At 54.0% G+C, this 21,347-nt stretch overlaps 1 protein-coding gene across 1 annotated transcript; it reads left to right on the top strand.

Moving 5' to 3' along the window:
• The first annotated feature begins 981 nt into the window (after positions 1 to 981).
• On the top strand, positions 982 to 20,166 carry RGSL1 (regulator of G-protein signaling like 1). Its single transcript, XM_010283653.1, has 19 exons — positions 982 to 994; positions 1,610 to 1,692; positions 1,967 to 2,067; positions 2,761 to 2,927; positions 4,329 to 4,490; positions 4,679 to 5,634; positions 6,208 to 6,270; positions 8,021 to 8,252; positions 8,919 to 9,023; positions 9,454 to 9,562; positions 10,870 to 11,063; positions 11,539 to 11,656; positions 12,147 to 12,243; positions 12,644 to 12,773; positions 13,626 to 13,806; positions 14,548 to 14,686; positions 15,329 to 15,476; positions 18,252 to 18,347; positions 20,147 to 20,166. The coding sequence occupies exons 1-19, from the start codon at positions 982 to 984 to the stop codon at positions 20,164 to 20,166; spliced, it is 3,114 nt and encodes a 1,037-aa protein (XP_010281955.1).
• Positions 20,167 to 21,347: the final 1,181 nt, after the last annotated feature.

Genomic DNA, 21,347 nt, shown 5'->3' on the forward strand with positions numbered 1-21,347 from the left:
GCTGCCCGCGCCCGCTCCGCACAGAGCCGGCTGCGGGGGGGCCGCACACACCGATACGCGTGTTGTAACCTGCCCGTGCCCACGCACGTGACTTTACAGTCACAGGGACTGCAGCCGCAGCGACAGAAGGGGACACGACACTCAACGTAATGCAACTGCGTTTTGTTAATGGCCCGAAGGAGAAAGCTCAAGGGTTTCTTAGAAACACAAGGTTGGCAGAACCTGTCCTGCAGCCCCCCCTTAGGCAAGCACAGAAGAGACGTCCAGTGCAGGAGAGGCCACAAAACCTCTGCTCCACACTCTCCACAGGCCATGAAACCCCTCCCGCTCCCACCGACAGCACAGACAAGCAGACCCACTTCCCTACTGCAAGGCACATCAGAGACCCCAGGCACGACGGTGCCCAAAACCTGGAGGGCACTAGCAGCCCTGCCAGGTCTGACACCACAGCATTACAGACTGGGAGGAATCAAATACCCACCAGGGGAGCTGATTCCTCCTGCTGCCAGGGAAACAGGTCACTGCTACTGCAAGAGGGATGTGGTTCCTTCCTTCTTTCTCCTCTTCCCACTGGAAGGTCTCCAAGGTTGGGTCTCAGCCCCAAATCTGATGAAGCAGGACAGCTAGAAAGGAATCTGGGGTTGCTCTGTCTGGGGCAGACATAGCAGGGTCTCCCGTGACATTTCTGTCACCATCTGAGCAGATATGCTGACAGCAACCATGCACAGTGCCGAGGTGCTACCAAGAGCCTGGTTTGAAGGCGAGAAGTTTGCCGAAGAGGGCAGAGGGGAAGAGTTTCCTTTCAGGCCTGCCCAACTGTGTTTGCAGGGCTGGTGATTAAAAAAGTGACGTTTCCCTGAAGGACAGCAAAGAGGGAGGTGCTGAAAGCCCCATGGTTCCCCCGAGAGCCCGAGGACCTGCCAGAACAAGTGTGTCACAAGCAGCGCGGCACTCCAGAACATATCCCTGGGAGACGGCAGCATGACGGCCACCGGTGCGTTACCTTTGCTGGAGGCTACAGCCCCTCTAAGCGTACCCCGAAGGGGACAGTGGGGGAAAAACCAGCGTTAGGCTTCCGAAACGGTCCTCCCTGTGACACAGCTGTGCCTTCGTGCAAGTAGGCTGATGCCAGTCCACCCCCTCACGTGGGAGTGGCACAACAGACACACTGTCTTGATGTCCTGGGTGGATGGGGTGGGGGTCTGCAGCGACTGTCACTCTACCCAGAGCCACAAGCTGCGCCCAGCCTGATGGTGCCTGCTAATTTGGGGGAATCTGCTACCAGAACCTCAGCAAGAGGACTCAGGGGGCATCAGGGCGGTGGGGCTGGAGCAGCAGCACCGGAGCACAGCACAAACTTTCCAGCTCCTGCATGCAGCTGAACTGGGTGCTTTCCAAACACCCTGTGCCACCCACCCAGAGCACGCAGGTGCACTGGGACCCAGATTTCATGGACTGTCACAGTTCCAAATCCCCCTGTGCATGCACGGGACGAGCCCATCCTGCACATTCCCTAGAGCTGTCCCTCTCAAAACTCATCCTTTGGTTCACATTTATATCACACTTGGCAACACAAAGCCCAGGTAACTTTCTCTTCTCCCCCTTGTAGCAACCATAGCCTCCACAGACATGGGGCTTCTGCTGAGAGATGATGTTTTTGTCGACTTTTTCAACACATTTCTGAATCTCCCCGTAAGTCCGTTCTGCACTATAAAGCTCAGGACCTTTCTGAGCTCTTCTCAGGCAAACTTTCAGCTTCTGCGGTGTTAGAGGCCCAGGGAAAATTGGGAATACACCACACTCAGGCTGGAAAATGAGGGAAACCTGTGGACCTCAGCTTGGAGATAGAGGTCTGAAAGGGAAGGTGTTGCCCTTCTCCGTAGTAAGGACTAACTAGAACAGCTGGGATCTGGGCTCCCCTGCCCCCCTCCATCTCTTTCAGCTCTCCCCTTTCCTTTCGGTACAGGTTTTTGGCCAGACACCCATTTACATCAGCAGCACAGGTCAGTGGGACCTCTGGCCAGAGCTGCCAAGCTGCCTGGTGAGAAAATGCCCCTTGCAAGGAGGGTGAGGAGGCGGGAGGAAGGGCACAGGGCAGGGGAGGGAAGGAGTTGGTTTCTCATTGCCAAGGCTACACTCTGGCTCTCCTGTTCGTGCAGACCATTTCAAACCCAGGTATCACTTTGCTTTTAAGCCCTGGGAGGAGCACAAGCCATTTAAAGTCCTGGTGCATGGACAGCTTATGAGGTCCATCCAACCCTCAGTAAACATCGATAGCTGGAGTTAAGGAGAGCGTGTGTGGTGGCAGGGAAGGAGGCCATGAATATCAGCCCCTTGTGACCTGTATTCCTCCTGAATTCACCAGGAGCCAGGGTCCTGTTGATCCTCAAACTGGCTTAGCCCTCCCCACAGCCACAAGCGCCATTTGCAGTGCTCAGATCCCAGAGCAAAAGGGAACATGCTCCCCTCCGTGCTGCCAGGAAGCTGCTGTGCCTTCCTGCCCGGGCTCGGGAAAGCAGGCAGCCTGCAAGGAGAGGCAGCCTTGCAGGCAGCCACGCAGCACCGGGTCTCCCAGGTTTGCAGGCAGAGCTCGTGGGGCTGCAGGCAGGGGCGATAGCTCAAGTAACCCCCTTCTTTCTCAGCACGGGGATGGCTTGCATCGCCGTCCAGCAACACAGCACCTTCCCTGCCTCCTTCCCCCATAGCAGTGGCCCGTTACTCACCCTAATCCCCACGCAAGAGATGGCTCCTTGCTCACAGCCTAATCCTCTCCTTGGGCGCGGGGGGTGCAACGCAGGATCTCAGCCCCCCGGCTTTACTGGCTTTGCTGGAAAAGCACCGGCTGCCTCACTTCTGCAAATCCAGCCTGTGCCTCCACCTCGTCCTCTGCCAGAAGCTCCTGGGTTTCGTTCGCTCGGGGGAAGCAGGTGAGTCATTGCGGCACGGAGGAAATCGGAGTGGCTTCGCCACCGCAGCAGGGCTTCCTCTCACCGGGGCTGTCACCGCCCGGTGCCTGCCCAGCGGGTCGTGCCTCCGCTCCAGGTTAAAAAGGCATTGCACGTCCCATTTTTAGGGATGTGGCAGACCCCAGGGTTTCTCTGGGATGAGCGAGGCTTTACCCCACAGCCCTGTTAGTACAGGCTCACTGCCTCTGTGGAGTTGAGCTGAAATAGCTGCTTAGCAGGGTTTACTGTGCAGCTCATGGGTGGAGTGGGGCTGGAGAGCATCTTCGGGCACGGGAAACGGGGGTCCTGGCATTTCAGATTTGCTGCTATGCAGGGTGCCCAGAGCTCTAGCACTGTATTGCGATACGGTCCTTGTCCGATGAATCCTACGCTGGGCGAATAGGTCTATGCCGTGGTCTGTCCTACCAGCAGCGTTTGAACTGTGCTCTGCTTTGCCCATAAAATGAGCCATCTCAGCCCAGCCAACTGCTTTGTCAGTGCAAGGGGAGGCCACTGGAAAGAAAGCTATAGCAGTGGGGATGCAGGTTTTTGTTTCAGAAAAATAAGCAATTCATCAAGGCTTGCTCCAGTGCCGTTGCTGAATGCACTGCTGCTGCTTCTCCACTCAGGTTTAACCTTGGGCTAAAGGAGGTTGAGGGCAAGACCCAAATTCAGGCAAAAAAGATGGATGTTTGCAAGGGGAAGAGGCACGATAGCTGGGCAGAATGTCAGCGACATGAGTGGGTTGTACTGCATCCTTGCAAACACCACACGTGCATCCCACAATCCTGCCCAAAACTCCCATGTCAGTGTGATTTGCTGGTCTCCCGGCTCACAGCGCTGCTGCCCTCCGGCAGCCTGCATCAGGGAGGCTGGGGGGATGCTGGTGGGGTCTGGAGGGCTTTCTTGGGGGCTGCTCCTGCACGCACCCCCCGATGCCGTGCTCTGCGATCTCTCTGACAGCAAGACTGCTGAACTGGCAAAGCGCTGACCGGTGGCTGCTGGAGAAGTGCATCAGCGGGAGCCAGGGCATGTGGCGCTTTCGGGCCTTCGTCCAAGGAACGGCAGGTGGGCACGGGGCACTCCACAGCCCCTTCTCAGCCAGCCGTGGGCCACCTGCCCAGCGGGACACTGGCACAGACCTGAGGGCACGGGTGAGCACCGGTGGGAGAGGAGACACTGTGATCCCAGACATGGTTTTGGAAGATGAGCCAGCAGCAGAGCCTCAACGTGGGCGCTGCATGCTGGGGAGATGCACAGCCCTGTCTCTTACCTCATCCAGGAGATCTTTCCTTCTTTCTTTTTTAAAAATCACAGTCTGCTTCGCTCATCAGCAGGGCTTTCAGGGACTCCCTCCAACTTCCATCCCTGTCTGATCCATAGGGGAAGAACTGATCAACTTCTGGCTCACCACCGAAAGGCTCCTGGGGCTTGATGAGTCAGATGCCAGGCAGAGGGACCTCTATCTGTCCTTGCTCCACAGGCTGAAAGCCACTCACCTGCGCGAAGGCTCCAGCATCGTCACTCTCTGTAGGACCATCACTGGTAAGAAACATGGGATGTTTCTTATAAGCCAGGGATGAGCAGTGCCCTTCCAGTGAGGTGGACTTTCCTGGATGCTCCCAGGGAGATGGGTTACCGTCACCAGCTTTGCTTGGCTGGGGAACTCGCCTGGCACAAGCAGGTCTGGATGGAGCCAGCCCCCTCGTTGTAATCCCCTGCATCCATTTCAGGGTCACAGCTGAAAGCCAGGCACATTCAGCCCATCAGCACCAGGAAGGAGACCCTAAGCAAGATGCAGGAACGGACCCTTTTTATGATTCAGAGTTACTGGCTCCCTAAATTCTTCATCCACTGCAAGATGGGCATGGAGGAAGAGAAATCATGCTGGCCTCTGCTGCAGGAATATCGGGAGCGTTTATTACAGGCCAATTTGCAGGAGCCCTCAGGCTTTTCAGAGAATCTCCTCACCATGCATATTAAAAGGAGCCAGGGTTTGTCAGGGACCTACTGCAGCAGGAAGGCCAAAGCAGAGATCTGGACTGTGGTCAAGGAGGGAAGAGACACCCAAGAAACGAAGGTGCCCAGTTTTCAGATGCGACCAGAAAGGCAGCTGAAGCCAACTGGGAACACAAAGGAATCATGTCTAGATAAGGATGCTTTGGGATCAGCTCCTCATAAGTCAGATGCCCTTGGAGGCAAAGGAGGAGCAAACTCTCCCAAAAGATCAAGACCCAGACCCAATGCAGAACAGGTCCTTCATCTGGAAGACCTCTGTGAAGAGAAAGTCCTTTCTAACTTGCATTCCTCTGCACCCCTTGTCCAGCTGCCATCCCTGAAAAAGATGGTCAAGACCTTGAGTTTCCTTCCCTGGGCCCTTAGCGCTGAGACCTGTGCAGGGCGGCCCTTCAGGGACTTCTTGAAGAGCCAGGACCGGTCTGTGGAGACTCGTCTCCTGGACCTGTGGCATGACCTGGAGGAATTTCTGCCCGTGGTGCTGGACCCCAGCAGAGAAAACAGTTTCTTCCTGTGTCATTTGATCGGGGAGAAGATATGCAAGACCTACCTGGAGGAGGGCACCATTGAGCCACTTCCCTTGGAGACCAGGACCCTCAGGAGCTTGCGGAACCATCTGATGTCTGGAGAATTCTCCCCCTGGATATTCAGAGCCCAGGAGGAGATTTGCAAGGTACAGAGTGGTGCTGGCAGCGGTCAGGCTGGGAGGTACAGCTGGCATTGGCACCCCTGGGTCGGTGTGAGGGCTGTGGGCATGTTTAAGAAGAGAGGTATTTGGAAAATGACAATGAAGAGAGATTAGGAAGGGAAAAAAACTTACAGTTGCAAGCCACCTTGCACTGGAACCAGTGACCAAGATGGGGCAGGCCAGTGGAGAGGAGCATCCTCACTGGTTTGCCGGGCAGCGGGGCAGAAGCGAGCAGTCATTTAGCAGCTGGTGACCTTGGCTGTTAGATGGACATGCCAAGGGACAGCAGGGCAGTGGCCACCCTTTCGCATCCCAGTCGCTGGTTCCAGCGCAACACCAGTAAAACACATTTACAACCCAAGCCCTTCTGGGCAGCCTCTGAGCAGCCCAACAGACCAGGCTGCGTGTGCTGCTCCTGGCAGAGCTGTCCTGGGCATCTCAGCGACGTGTAACCTGCCCACGGCATCTCCACTGCACCCTCAGGGTGCAGTGGGGCTGGGGAGCAGTGGTTGCTCCCGGAGCACTGACTGAGGACAACCCACCTTTGCTCTTCCTCAGGTGCTCTGCTGCTTCTTTGAGGACTTTCTGGCTGACGATGACAGGATGTTCCTGCGGTTTATGGTAACGGGGATGCACAGGGGACACAGACATCCTCGTGGGGTATGCAGGCACCAGTGGGATGCAAAAAGTTGGAGAGAGGGAGGGAGGGAGGGAAAAGCCCAGCATTAGGAGCAGTGGTCCAGCATCCCACGGTGTCCCTCAGCCAGTGCTGCCACAGGGTGATACGGCAGAGCCTGCTCTGCTCCAGCTGCCTGGAGCAACGACCCGATCCTCAGCTTTTCCACCACAGCATCCCCTAAGTCAGCAGTGCTGCAGGCACACCCTGCACGAGCTCCCCTGAGACGGGCCATGACCCGGCCCAAAAGCAGGGAGAAACTTAAACGCAGTCTTTCAGGGTAGGCAGGGGTGAGACCAGCAGCAGGCAGTGCGCTGGGCAACTGCCTCATGGTTGCCCACTTCTGGGAATTAACTCTCCCCATTTTTTCCTTGTCCACAGCAAATACTGCTATTAATGTGAGTCATGTGCAGACACACATGCATATGTCCCTGTCCCAGCACGAGTGCCTGGCCAACACACTGGGGGAAAAGGGCATGCAGCCTCTTAGCCTATGATTCAACCGTGCTCAAGTTTTCCATATGTTTTCCACTGTGTAAAGGGATGACAAGAAAGCAGAGTCATACAAGCACTCATCTTCCTGGACTGTTATCCCTCCTGGCAGCAGACATCGCACTAACACCTCGTGTTTATCAATGCCCTAAATGCTAACCTTACACCAGGAAACCTCCTTGCAGACCGAACCCCGTGAGCATCCCACCTGCATCCCTGCACAACCTATGCAGGCAGTTTTCCTCCCTGCAAACGGTGTTTTTCAAACCAGCCTTCAGGTTTTTCCCCAAACCGCAATATAAAATCAGCAGATGATCCTGGAGAGGGTAAGGAGAGGCTGTCAGGGCTAGTGGCCCCAAAGACCTGGCTCACACCAGCATCTCAAGTCAGCAAGAGCTGAGCATTTTGGAAAAGTCAGCTGGCAGCTCCTGACTCCGATTCATTAAATGGTCTTGGCTGTAAGCTAATTAGCTGCCCGGGCTTTTTAAGCATCTCTTGTCAAGGAAATTACCCCTCAGAGCACAGACCTGGTCTGGGAGTGCAATTAGCACTTCAGCAGGTGTTGGGGCTATGCTCTCTGCGGGCAGCATCCCCTAAGCCAAACTCCTCCCGGGTCTCACTGCACTGATGTCAGGGGAACTGCTCGGGGGCTTAGCAGGGTTATTTCTGGTGCTCGCTCCCAGCAACCTGTATCTCGGTTGGCTTCCAGCCGCTCTGACCCTGCTGCTTGGCGGGCCAGGCAAGGGCCAAAATCCGCAGGAGGGTCTCGGCGGGGGGCGAGGGAGGCACTCCCAGGGCATTGGGTAGAGCCGGTCCCAGGGATAGCAGCCAACCAAAAAGGCACACGAGGTTACCTGTCTGCCGGGGACACCTTCAGGGCTGCTTTCAGCCCTCCTGGGTGGATGCCGATTTCTCCAGGAAAGCTGCTGCCTGGGGGACCTGCTGCATGTTCCCGGTACATCCCAGCTGCAGGCAGATGTGAGCCAGCTTTAAGCAGCTGCAGGGGTAGGCTTAAAGTCTATGCTGAGCTTCGTGCTCATGTAGATTTGTTCCAGACAGTTTAAAGCTAAAGCGGAGATGCAACTTGGGTCGGTTTGTACTCCAAGGCGCAGCAAAACGTGCAGCTAGCCCGCTGGAGTGCAGGAGCAGCTCCTCGGGTGGGTACGTGCTCTGTGCAATCACCCTCTGCTCTTCTCGCTGTAGTCTCCACAGAGCGATGTCCCGATGCCCGAGATGCAAGGCCACGCTGTCGGGAAAGGTGAACATTTCCTCCTGTCCCAGCGGATAATCCAGTCCTTGAAGCTGAGCCAGGCCTTGCAAGGCACAAGGAACTTGGAAGGTCTCTCCTCCAAGCACTGGCGATTAATTGCCACTCAGGACCTCCAGAAGGGGGGTTCCATCCAGGCAGAGGTGGAACCTCTCCCGTGCAGCACTGGTAAGAGGCGGCTCTGAATTTCTGCTGTGCCTCATGTTGGCTCAGGCTAACGAAGCATATTTTGTGCACCCGTGGTGACCAATGCCCCTGCCGCGCGGATGCCTTGCTGTATTGCTGACAGGGCATGGACATCACGGAGTGGGTTGGGACAGGCTGTCTGGGAGCTGTAATCCAAGCTTTGGCAGTGACCTATGGGCCAAATTCCCTCCTGCCAGTACCAGAGGCACCAAATGCCACATCCCTGCACTGGCCTGGGTCACCAGATCAAATGGAGGATGCAGCAAAGTGACTGAAACCCTGTGCCAGCCACTGTCATCCCACTTCCACATCTTGAACTTCCTCTGTGAACGCTGGGACTGGCCATGCTGGTGTAACACATCAGCTTTGTCTTCTCACGTAATCTTTTGAGAACAACATCAGGTTTCTGGGCACCTGCTGGTGCACTGAGAGTGACAGTAGTCACCTGTAGCAACCCTTGGTAGTTTGTGGGGCCTCAGTCATACCCGAGAAATGCAGTGTCACGCGTAGCCCATGGGAACAGGACACACAAAGGGAAAGGAAAGGTGAGTAACGATCACAACACGGCACTCGGAGCAAGTGCTGAAGGGCTGTTGTAGCCAGAAGGAATGAACATGGGATCTGTCCCCTCTTCTCTGTCTGATGCAGACTCCCAGAAGATGATGTCAAATGAGCTGGCTGTTCAGAAACCCTCGCTGGCTGTGGGTAGCCCAAGCAAGGAAAATGAGCTGTCTCCCAAAAGCCCACCACTTGGTGAGTCCATTCTGAGCAGGTTAGAAGCAGAGTGGGCTCCCAACCACCATGCCCTTTCAGGTGCTCCAGCATACCCTTAGGGGACTAGACAAGCAGGGGTCTTACCTGCTTGCATCCCATCATCTGGTAGAACATCTCCAGAAGGAGGGAGAGGCCTAGCCACCCTTGAAAGGTGTGTTTTTGGGATGTTAATCCAGCCAGAGAGGGTGGGAGTGGGAGGGCTTCTCTGAAGCTGATGCTGAGAATATCAAACCATGCGGAGGTGAAGAGTTCCCACAGCACCCAGTGTCTCCTGAGCCAGGCTCACCATGCAGACATCAGCATGGTGGCTCTGGGGTCCGTGGCTCTGGGGTCCTTTGCCCTGTGGACAGCTGTAAGCAGGCTCTGGATGTCACCTGAGGAAGGGACCAACCCTGTTCTGTCCCCACAGCTGTTGAACCCGAGAACAGAAAGAAATCATCTGTTCCCGTGAGAAAAAGCAAATCAAGCATGTCCAAGTCCACCACTGTTGCAGTAGAGAAGCCATCTGGAAGACCCAGGTCTGGTACTTTGCAGCACAGGGCTTTGCTGGCTTTTGCTACTTCCACTCTTTCAGAAAGTAGATTTTTCCCAGTGCCTTCCTGTAGTGCCACTGCTCCCTGCTTCATCGTTGGGACCTCTTAGATGTAGTCACGGGTGGACTGTGGGTCCGAGCTGTAGAGTTACCAGGGAAAGGAGAAGAATGTTTTGACACACCCCCAATCCCCTAGTTCAGATTTACACCTCTCGTGCAAGTCTCATGCACTTCATCCTCAATCACTCCCTGGCATGCCACCTAATACTACAGCTGGGCAGCCCTCAGATTCCCAGAAAAATCACTTAAAATCACCCTGTGACCACACTTAAGCCTCTGTACTTGCTGACCACATGAATGTCCCTGTGGCTCATGTCTCACCTCCTGGGAATACTCCAGACATGAGTCCTCACAGCTTCACCTTGGGATGTAAACGGTAACCAGGACACAAGTCCTGAGTAGGAGCAGCTCTCGTCATTTATTGTGAAAGTCAGTCTTGGGAGCCACACTTAAACAAAGAAAATATGTGACCCAGTCCAGTGATTTTCAAATAAGGGCTTGCTAACCTCATAAATGACCCAAAAATACCAATCCACTCCCTTAATTTTCCAAAGCTCTGCTGAATCTTGTCAACATAGCTGTCCTCTGGCTTTACAGCCATCAATATCCCTGCAAGTGGCAAAGGTTTTCCACTCCAGGACACCCTCTCCACAGCCAAAGGCATAACGCTCTCTGCCGTCCGGTGGCCAATTATTGTTTATTCTCAGCAAGTGCCAGAAGTGATCACAACCTCCTCCTCCCACTAGTCCCTCCAGGTGCCCCATTCCCTGGCCCCTGCGGGGCTGCCCAGTCCATTTGCAGGTTCGGAGGTCTCCATCACAAACCCAGAGTCCTGCCTTCTCCTTGACTCCCTGGGTGAAGCCTCCTTTTCAGGCTGAGACCAGTTCCTTCGGATACGTGGCAGCAAAGCTGTTGGGCAGATGCACCTATGACAGAAAAGAAACAGCTTGTCAGGAGAATCCGCCCATGGATTCCCAACGGCTTGGTGAATGATGATCTTAAAGGTCTTTTCCAACCTAAACGATTCTATGGGCAAGACAGACAAGGGAGGCTGTGCTCCACCAGGACCTTTACTGGCCCATCTACTCCACAGATCCCATGTGCCAGTCACCCAGGTTTCTAGCTCTTCCAACAAAAGAGACACCTGAAGAAAAGCAAGCACAGAAGTCCTGGATATTTTCCAGGTCACTGGTACCACAGAGATCACATCTCCTGGTGTCTCTTCCTCTGCAGGCACTTTGTGAAAGTGCTACACAACCCTGCCCACCTGCAGTTCTTCAAGCAGTTCCTCGAGAAGCGCAATGCAGATAAACCACTGTGTTTCTGGATAGCCGTGGAGAAGCTAGTCACAGAGACCAACCCCAAGACGAAGAGCTTCCTCATTAACAGCATTGTCAGAAATTATTTCCATGGTGAAATCCCAGCTGGTAGGCACCCTCCCACTCTGCATTTTACTCCATTCACGATGAAAGCCTCTTTTCCCTGAGCTGGATGCTGGTTGCAGATTTTATATCCTCTTGCACAGACCTGCCAATTCTCCTTTCCCATCCAGTGGAGCATTTATTTGCTGAGGCCTTCCACCACCATTTATATTTTTAGGAAGGTGGTCTACTTCTTTGGCAGGATCTACTGACCAAGACCTGTAACATGCTATTCCTGCAGTGGCAGAAATAGCTCTTCCCTATCTTGTCTCCGTTAGATGTCACAGCTTCACTCCCAAAGTATGTGCAATTAGCACAGTATAGAAAGGAAAAGAGATGAGACAACCAAATTTGGCAAAGAGCAGAGAGGGCAGGCAGCGGTGGGACAGGGTGCCACTTGCCGATGTGAGGGTAGGAAGAGGTGTCACAGTGGTTTGGGGGTGGCTGGCAGGGGCAGGCAGTAACCACACTTCTCTTCCAGAGGAGCAGCTGGACTGCCACTCTTCTATCATCAGAGAAATAAATGAGGCCGAAGTAGTCAGCCCCTTCATGTTGATGACAGCACAGATCTTCATCCAGAAAACAATGGAGAAACGATGGTGAGGACCTGGGTCAAGCTGGTTCCTAAGCCCAGTAGTTACACAAACACATCCTTCCCATGCGAACCCCAAGGTGACAGACAGCAACTGCTACAAACATGTTTCCCTGTGAACTATCAGCTGGTGCATCAAAATCCCAGCCAGGCCCTCACCCCAGCAAAACTGCTGTTGCAGCTGATGGTACATATACCTGTGCAAAGCTGGCAGGGCTTGTCCCATGGGGACCAAATCACTGTTGGGCTTGTAGAGTGCTGGACTGGAGGAGGAAACACATTGCAGATAAGCAGGGTGGACACTCCCAAGCCTGCTACGTGTACGAACCAAGCCCAGGGGAGGGGATCCAGCCCCACGTCCCTTTCTCCAACGTCCTCAAGGAACAAAAATCCCATGGGATCCCCAGCCCCTGTCAGCTGCTCCCCCTACTCAGCCACCCTCCTCCTCCTGCATCTGGCCGCCCTTGATGCTCCTTCTCTGACGTTCCCGCCGGCAGGTTTAAGGAGTACCAGGACCTGTTCCCCCCGAGCGACACGCATAAGTCTAACCATCATTTGCGGCATGGGACTGGGAACTTCAAGACAAACAAGATGGTAAGGACAGACCCTCTCTGCTGGGAGGCTGAGGATGTTGTCCAGGCAAGAAAGAGAGGAGATGCTGTGGGTCAAGCTGTGCTCACATGAATAGGGTGAGGGGGTCAGACTTGGAGGGTTGCACAAAGGCAGCTGATAGGTAAAGCCTCATTCCTACAGGCTCTGGAGTCTGGTTCCACACCAGATTTGGACTCCACCAGATTTGGTTAGGACTGGCCAAGTGATTCACACTACCACCTATAGCCACCAGTGACACCCAGAAATACCGGTCTGGTATTTCATAGGTCACTCTGGTGCTCCAGCTTATGGTGGTGGGTGCAAATGGGAGGGCTGTGTCTGGGAGCAAGCCCTGTCGCTGCAGCCAAGGGATGGCTCCCAGGGCTGTGCCGTGTGTCTGCAGTGGTGGGCCTGGCGCGCCATTAAGGACATCGTCAAGAGCATCTGCAAGTTCCGGCGGGAGATGGACAATGACAAACACCGTGTGGAGTTTGAGGCCTTTCTCCGGCAAGAACTAGAAAATGAGGAGGAAAGTATGTCTGGATTCCTGCCACCCCTCACCTCCCTCCCCAAGACAGTCCTGGGTTTAGACAGAGAAGTAAACAGAGGAAACCTGTGGCTCATCTCCCATCCCCATGATGCTGTTGCATTTCTCTCAAGGAATAACGTATATGCAAGTTTGCATCCCTTCCACAAAAAACAGGAGGCACTAAGTGAAGCTAAGGTGACACAGGCCAAAAATAAGCAAACAGAGATGGTTTTCCATGCAACAGGGAGATGAACTACAGAGCGCTTTGCCAAAGCAGGTAGATCCTTAAAGTTTACAGGCAGGTTTGAGAGCAGGCTGGAAAAGCTGTTAGAAAAGAAACCCACTGAAACTGCTAAATACACAGAAACTCCATCTAGATCAAGAAGTCCCTGGAAATGAAAATGTTTGGAAGCTGAAGAACATTTTATAAGGGGGAAGTAACACAGATGTTTTACCCTTCCTTCTCACTAGTTATCTGCTTCTGGCTTCTGTCGGAGACAGGATAGCGGTGAGGCAGACAGGCAGACTTTTGATTTAATGTACTGTGGCCATCCCCTATGAAAACAGAGAACATGAGCACTCCATGGGAGATGCTGGAAAGAGGAGGATGAATGGAGGAGGTTACTAAGCTAGGAGGAGGGCTGCACACTGGATGGGTCTGAATTCTGCGGAGAGCCTGGCTACAGGAAGGCTGTAGTCCACCTAGGTAGAAAGACCCTCAGCAAATTTCTTGCATGCAGGAAAAGCAAGCACAGGTGAGGTGAAGGAGCAGGGTATAGCTCAGCATCAGATGCCCAGCTGGCCTCAAACCCAGTGCTGGGAGAAGCAGGACACAACAGCTCTCTCTCTCTCTCAGACTTGCCCATCAACTCAGCGCAGAGCAGCAGCACCGTGAGCACTTCCCGCTCCCACACGGCCTCTGCCGGCACTCCACCGGACAAGGAGGTGCTATTAGTGAAACGCTGCCTCTTTAACAGCCAGCTCATTACCATCAACTTCCTCGTCGACGACCTCCGCTTTTACCTGGAGATCGACAAGTAAGTTCCCTTTCCACCCGGCGCTCAGGTACCACCAGCCTCCCTTGGCTCTGGCCCAAACACACCCGCAGATGGTGCCCATCTCTCCGCAGGAGATAAAGCCTGGTCTGCGGAGTTCTTAGCACACACTGTGCTGCCATCCCTAAACTCCCATCAGCACCTCTGTGCAAGGCTGGACATCACATTCTAGCAAAAGACAACCAAAGTCTCACCCCGTAGCTGTCTACATCCAATCTGCTCGTGGTTACCCTTCTCTGGAGCCCTCAAACCCTTCCATTTCAACCAGAAAAAGTCCCCTGGCTCAGGGATTCTGTTTGAGTATCCTAGAAGTATATTTCGTTTGATAGTCCCAAGCAATCTAACATGTTGCTTATACCTTTGTTGATGTGCCAGCTGTGGCATTTCTCCATTGACTTTGTCCAGTTCCCTGACCTACCCATGAGAACAAGCCATGGCTGATGCACAACAGCCCTGCAGTCAGCACATCCCCACATGTGCAAGAGCAGGTTTCGATTCCCCTCTTTTCCTGAAGAAGGGCAAATATCACGTCCTCCAGGTGAATGCCATGACCACGAGGGTGATCAAAGAGGGAAGTGGTTTTTCATCCCACCTGTTTCACTGTTCCACACCTTGTAGATTGCTTTTTCTGACCCAGTAAATATGGAGCTAAGATGGGACATGATTGTCCAGCCTAGCAGTCAGAGCACTTGTCTCAGAGCAAGACCCCACATGCCTTTGCAGGTTTTCCAGGCTGGCTGATTCAGTTGAAGCTCTGGCAGCCCGCAACATGCAGTCAGAAAAGCAAGTTGCCTTTCTCAAAAGGAAAGTTGCCATCATCAGCAAACTCTTCTTGAACTCCGATATTCCCCCCAAATTGCGGGTAAGATGCTGGGACCCGCCCAGGAAGGCTGAAGGCTGCTGTCTGCTCATTGCTCAAGACCATTGCATCGCAGCTGTGAGCAGTTGTGGAGAAAGGGGAACCAGGCAGAGGTTTGGACCCACTCCAGCCAAACATGCCGTGAAGCTTCAGAGCATGGTCTGGAACTTGGGACCTCCACTTGGGTTCCATGGGATGGGAACTGATCCATCACCAGACCCGTGCTAGCACTTGACCCAGACAGACTGAGAATAAGTGGGTGGACAGAGAGATGGTGAAATCTTTTACCTGCTGGAGAAATGCTAGGGCTGAAGCACCAGAATGGGTGCTGGACTCCACCAATTCAGTCCTCTCAGTCTCCAGAGATCAATGTCACCATCATCCCCTCCTCACTGCACCCACCTCTTTCCCCTACAGTAGCCATGGCTCTGCCTACCTTCCCTTTGGAAAGCACAGCACAGTGCCCTCCAGAGAAATCCAGGGGTCATCCCACCCTTGTACCTGGGACAGTTGGCCAGGACATCACTAGTATCTCTTCTTAGAGACTGATGAAATGCAAGGTGGGGTCAGGGAGAGAAACGTGCCTCTAGGGTGCACCAGGAGTGCCAAACTGCTTTGGTTAATCAAGGTCTTTTCATTGGCCAGGTAAACATTTCTGAAGAAGAGAGAGATTTAATCTGGGGTTTATCTTCCAAGGGGCTACTGAACCGCATCCTCTACCACAGGGCCAAGGTCATCATCTTCCCCATCCTGATGCACTTCTGGAGAAGGTACCTATCCCCTCTCTCTCAAGGTGGGGGAGGCTCTGTGGATGCCAGCCTTGTTCTCCAGCCACCTGTTCCTCTGACATGATGAAAATGCAGAGGAGACACTCCCCAGGAGCTGAGCTGTAGATGTCTGCTTGGAGGTTTGCCACCTTCAGTATTTCTCGTACAGGTTCTGCACCTGGAAGGTGATGAGGAGCTTTTGGATCCACACAAAGGACAGGGTGCCAATCTCTTGGCCCGGTACACAAAACTCCTCCGAGTCATCTGACATCTACAGTCCAAGTAAGCTGAGTGCCTGTCCACAATTGTCCTCAGGCTTGTTCTTCCAATGCAGAGATGTCCAGATTTTGGTGTCCCACAATGTTCCTCTTAAAAGAGCCAAGCCCCTTCCTTCACACAGTTGCTTCACATAGCTTTGAGGACATACATGGTGCAGGCCTACTGGAAAGTGAAGCATCTTTGAAACCGTTCCTTCCCCTCAAATTCAGTCAAAATTGCCTGGTGGGGATTTTAGAAATTTCTTTGGGGAATAGGGAAGTGGGTGCAGAGACTTCATGAGCAAAGAGCTGTTGCGTAACTCCTGTTTACTTCAAAAACCAAGTTAAAAATACTCTCATGCACACACCCTAAAGCAGAAATAAAGCAACTAATCTTTTGGGTTGCAAATCAGATGGGAGCAGGAAAAGAAGAACCATGCAGCCAAACACCAGGCTCAGTGGCATTACATGAAGGACACTTTGAACATGTGGAATGGAGAAAAAGTTTCATCAGGATTTGATGTGACACTCACTAGGACATCTCCATGGAAAGAGGAAGAGGTTTTTTTCCCCCTTCCTCATCCACTTTTTTAGTTTCAGTACACGGGATAACTCTAAACGGAAAAACACAAAGAAAATGGTGCTAAGTGCTGTCAGTTTGCCTGACAACTTGGCTCCCTGGCTGAATATTCATTTGGTAATTGTCTAATTGATTTTTGATTAAAGAGGAAACCAAAATAGGCACATACTAATCTTGCTTTGACGGTCGAGTGGGTGTCAGCAAGCTGATGTTCTGCTCCCTGTCATTTATCACTGTCAAGTTCCTGTTAAAAATCAGCAGAGTTGTAGGATTTTGATACCTACAGGCAGGTGCTTCAGCTACGGCTCCGCAGCCGAGCTGGGGTAACAGACCCCCGTGCTGGGGTGCTCCAAGACTGCCGAGCCATGTCTATTAGCTCAAATCACCCCACACCTTGAGTTTTCCCCTGGATAACATGCAACGTTCAGCTCGAGTCTCCACCTTGCTACAGAGCCTCACTGCCCTTCTAGGGCCACATCAAAAATAGCCGTTTTAACACAAAAGCCTATTGCCAGCAGAAAAAAACAGGCCAAATCTAACCCATCACACGCCTATTCCCAGCTCGCGACAAGCCCGAAGCGTCGTGTTGCACAGGAGTTACCTGCTGTGCTATCTGGGACAAAGCCATGGGTTTGCCGAGGTCTGCAGGAAGCTGGTGGGCTGAGGGACACGTTCAATGAGTGCCAACTGTTGCAAGGGTTAAGGCAGTCCCGCCGCTGCCCAAGCCTCGCAGCCCACGTTTAACTACACAGAGCCTCAGAGAGCGAGTGCGCTGAGACACTGCTCTGGAGAGACAGCCCGGGGAACGTGCAGAAAAGACTCTGATCTTCTTCACGTGGACATTTATCCTGCAGTGAAAGTCCCTGGGACAACTCTTGTCCCCAAGCCACAGTTCCTTGTAGCACCTCGCAGGGACGCATAACCAGAGCCAGGCAGATAAAACCCCTCAGCTCCGGTGGCGTGCCATGGGACAGACGCGTGATCTAGCAGACTCGTCTCATTTCTCCTGCCCTGCACGGCTGGCACGTTCAGCCTGGTTGAGTAGGGAGGTCATGCCTTGGTGGGGCAGAGCTGGACCCGCGGGGTGCAGCGTAGGCTGGCCGCTGCTCTGCATTGCCTGCCAGCCCGCGGGCAGCCCTGCCCGCAGCACCCTGTCAGAGAGGAGCAAACCGAATCAGCCTGCAACCCAAAAACAGTGGCTGTTTGTGACTGCACTAATGCACCTGCCACCTTTTTCTTGGGAGACCTTTATGCACCTTATCACACGTGCACTGATGACATTTATCTAAGGATCTTGCTTTTCTGACCTTTAGATAAACAGCCTGCTTTTCAGCTGGGAAAAATCGGTTATGTTGTCTTTAAAAGGCACTACTGTTGCTAGGGAAAATACCTGTAATTGCAGAGAAAACCTCCTATCGCCCACGTCTTGCTTTTCGCTTATTTTGAGGGTGGCTGTTTTGCGCAGGCGCGGGGCGCGCACGGCGGGGAGGGTGCCAGGCATGAGTCCCTCTCCCATCTCCAGGAGTCACTGTGGCACTCCCTGCGCCTTTACACAGTCCCTGCTGAGACCAGCCATACTGCCTGCACCCCACCTCATGGGCGCGAACACGGTGCTCCTCCCGGGAGAGGCCACCCACGCGGGCACAAAGCTGAGAGCACGTCTGTGCAGCTGCGCCCGCGCCTGTCCCCGTCTCTCCAAATGCCATTTCCTCGCCAGCCTCCGGGCTGCCACCCAGGACACCTCAACCCTGCAGCAAAGCCAGGGTGGGACATGCCACCCCTGCCCTGCAGCCCCCAAACAGCTTTGCAGTCAAGGGTAACTCATGCCCTTGCTCAACCACCCTTCCTTGACCTCCGTACAAGCCCCATGGGATTCAAAGGGGACGACACATCCTGCTGTCCTCTCTCATTCGCCATCAGAGCGCTTGCCACACAGTACCACTTCATCTCTTCTCCCTCACCAGACAGTCACACCATCATTGTCTTCACGCTTCTGAAAGGGATCCAGATCCTGCTGCCACAGCCCCAGAAGAAAATGGAGCCATTGCAGGAGCAAAAAGGTGAGCCGGTGCGGAAAGGAACCTTCCTGCTCCAGCTGCTGGGATGGGAGCTGGGCTTTAGGGCTCCCTGCATCGGTCGGTCCATGATGGGAGGTTTGTGCGTGTTGTTTTTCCTCAGATGCAGATAAAAGTCTTGAGAAAAGGCTCTCACTCAGCAAGTCTGCCTCCCGTTCTGCAGAGCAGGTAGGCGGTCGCAGAGGCGGTCTACCTCCCCCAAACCACACCAGCACAAGCACATGGAGCAGCAGACAGTGTAAATAAATCACACTGGGTGCACAGCACAACGCCTTTGAGGCCTTTCCCAAAACATTTAGAAGGTGCTTAAAGCCAGAAAGCAGTTACAGTAAATACTTTACCTGGGGACAGGGGTCCTCAAAACCTTAAAACCCAAAGGCCAGCTGGGGGGTTCTGTGCAGGGTGCTGGTGACCCCACCACCTCCAGTAACATTCGCAGGAAATCCCCGGTTGCCGCCCCTCCCCACGCCCTGAACACCCCCCGGGAGCAGACAGCTGTGCTGTTCGTCCCCCATCACCCATGCCCTGCCTCCGTTGATGCAACATCTCTCCCTTCCCTACAGGCACCAAGGGAAGGACAGATTTCCAAGGAAAAACAGACCTCCCAACCTGCCGTCCACACTGAGCAGGACAGGGGTGTGCTCCAAGAAAGCTGAGCAGCCTGGACACACTGAATAGTTTGCACTTAATCAGCAATAAGACCTAAAAATAAAGCAACTCACAGCGTCCTCCAGCCTGCCCGGTAACACTGCGCAGCAGCTTGCACCTCTGCAACCATGGCAGAGACACGCCATGCCATACTTCCACCCAAGAGATGCCCTTGTCCACGTGATAGTCTCTTTTCTCACACGTATCTGTAGAAGACTGCATTGCCCATAGCAAGGGCCCAGTAACGGCCTAAGTAAATCACACTGGGTGCACAGCACAACACCTTTGAGGTCTTTCCCAAAACATTTGGAAGATGCTTAAAGCCAGGAAGCAGTTACAGTAAATACTTTACCTGGGGACAGGCACCCTCAAAGACCACCGGTCCCCAGAGCCCTGCTGCGCAGGGAGCCGAGGGCTGGGATTGCTTTCCTCCACTCAGCGCCATTTACAACCTCGCCTCAGCTCCTCAGCCCTCCATGCTTTCCACACAAATTAAATACCTGCTGTGGGTGGCAAGGCTGAGACCCCACCTGGTTTACTTCTCAGCTGCCCCTGGGTGGGGAGGTGGTGCCTCTCTGGCCAGGGCCGTTCTGATTTTCCAATCAGCTCATGCCTGGCTCGGGGCCTTGCCACGGGTCTTTTTTTTTTTAAAAGCCGGTAGACCTGTGTTTACAAAGCACTGAGCAATTCATATCAAAGACAGACCTTCGTTTTCCCCGGGTGAAACTGAGTCAGAGTGGCTTTGCCAAGTCCCGAGGAAGTGGCAGAGATCCCAGGCCTTCTTTGGACCTCATGAAGAAAAGACCACGGCCTTTATCACGCCTTGCCTCTGACAGCGGCCTTGCAAGCTCTCAGCTTTGTAACTTCGGGGCTATTTTTAGCTACTTTTTAACCCTCAAATCCCAGAAGACTGCGTCCTGGGAATAACATTTAAGGCAGATGACAACGTGTTTCGTATTTGTCAGTTATGATTATCAACGCTTTGCTTCTGGGGGATCAGAAAACCAAACCAACCCAAAGTCCAACCACATTTCTATAAATGAGGCACATAGGAGCAGCATCAGCTTCCTGCGGCCTGGCCTGTGACCAGCTCCTCAAAACTGCCCTTGTGCTGTAACTTGATTTTGCCCCAAAAGCCTTCATCCGCAAAAGCTAGCTGCCTTTGTCTGAGCTTTGCACAAGACTTCAGGCTCCGCAGCCTGAGCCCAGCTGAGCCCGGTCCCTGGAAGGCTCGTGGATGCGCCTGGAGCTCATCACGGCAAAACCGCGGCGAAGAGCAATCTTCACTCCACTGCTTCCGTGGACTCCTTCCCCGCGCCCAGCGCAGCAGATGAGACGCGTTGACCTGGGGCCACCCCTGCGCTCCGCAGCCTGTGCTCAGCACAGCAGTGGCGGGATGGGGAGCACCTGATCCCATGCCACCAGGCTGGGAGCGCTGCCCCGGGGGTCCCCAGCAGGAGCAGGGGAAAAAGGCACAGCAAACACGCAACGTACAGGCGTGACAGCGGGGGAATGAAGTTGTTTAGGGCCAAATCAGCATGCCCTTGGTCTGCAAGCCTGCCTGTCCGAGGCAAAAGCAGGCAGCACCTCCCAGACGGGCGGTGATGCTGGGAGCCATCAGCACATCAGGCAGCACTAACTCTGGCAGCTGGCTCTGGCCTCAGCCCTGCTCCTGGCTCCCTAGGACATCCTTGCCAGGCACTGCCATACCACCCGGTTGCAATACTGCCCATCTGTCCTTGCCGCTGGTTTTCCGTCCTGCCTGGCCTGTCGCTGAGCCCTCGCCCATCCTCTCCGTCCCTGTGAGGAGGACAGGCAGCCTGCTGTGTTCCCCAGCCGTGGTCCCAGTCCTGCAGCCCCACCTCTTCCCATGGCCTGATGCTCTGTCAGCAAGAAGCTTTGCAAATGCCGTGCATGGATCCAGTTTCTCCTCCAACACCAGCCTGCCGGCACCTCTGGCTTCTCGGGAAGCAGGACACGGCCCTGCAGACCACACGAGCCTTCCCTGGAAATGCTTCCCAGCAGCCCGATTGCCCCAGAGAGACAAGTCACAGCCTCCACAGGTTTAATCATTGCTCTGGTTTGGACATCCTTGAGTGCTCTCTGCTTTCAGGAAGTCCTTTCTGCAGCCTGTTAAGGCTGCCAAGTCACAGCCCTTTAGGAAAACAGTGGAGTGATGCAAGAAGACACAAAGGTCAAAGCAAGCCACATTTTTCAAGCGGCTGAAGGAACTCAGCCCATGGCCTCACCTCTCCTTGTGCAAGAGCAGAAATGTGCTGCTGCAGCATGCAGCCACCGTGCTCCCCATAGCACCCAGGCTCCCCGCGCTGCTGAGAC

Source organism: Phaethon lepturus, unplaced genomic scaffold (genome assembly GCF_000687285.1).
Source record: "Phaethon lepturus isolate BGI_N335 unplaced genomic scaffold, ASM68728v1 scaffold10273, whole genome shotgun sequence".
NCBI lineage: Eukaryota > Metazoa > Chordata > Aves > Phaethontiformes > Phaethontidae > Phaethon > Phaethon lepturus.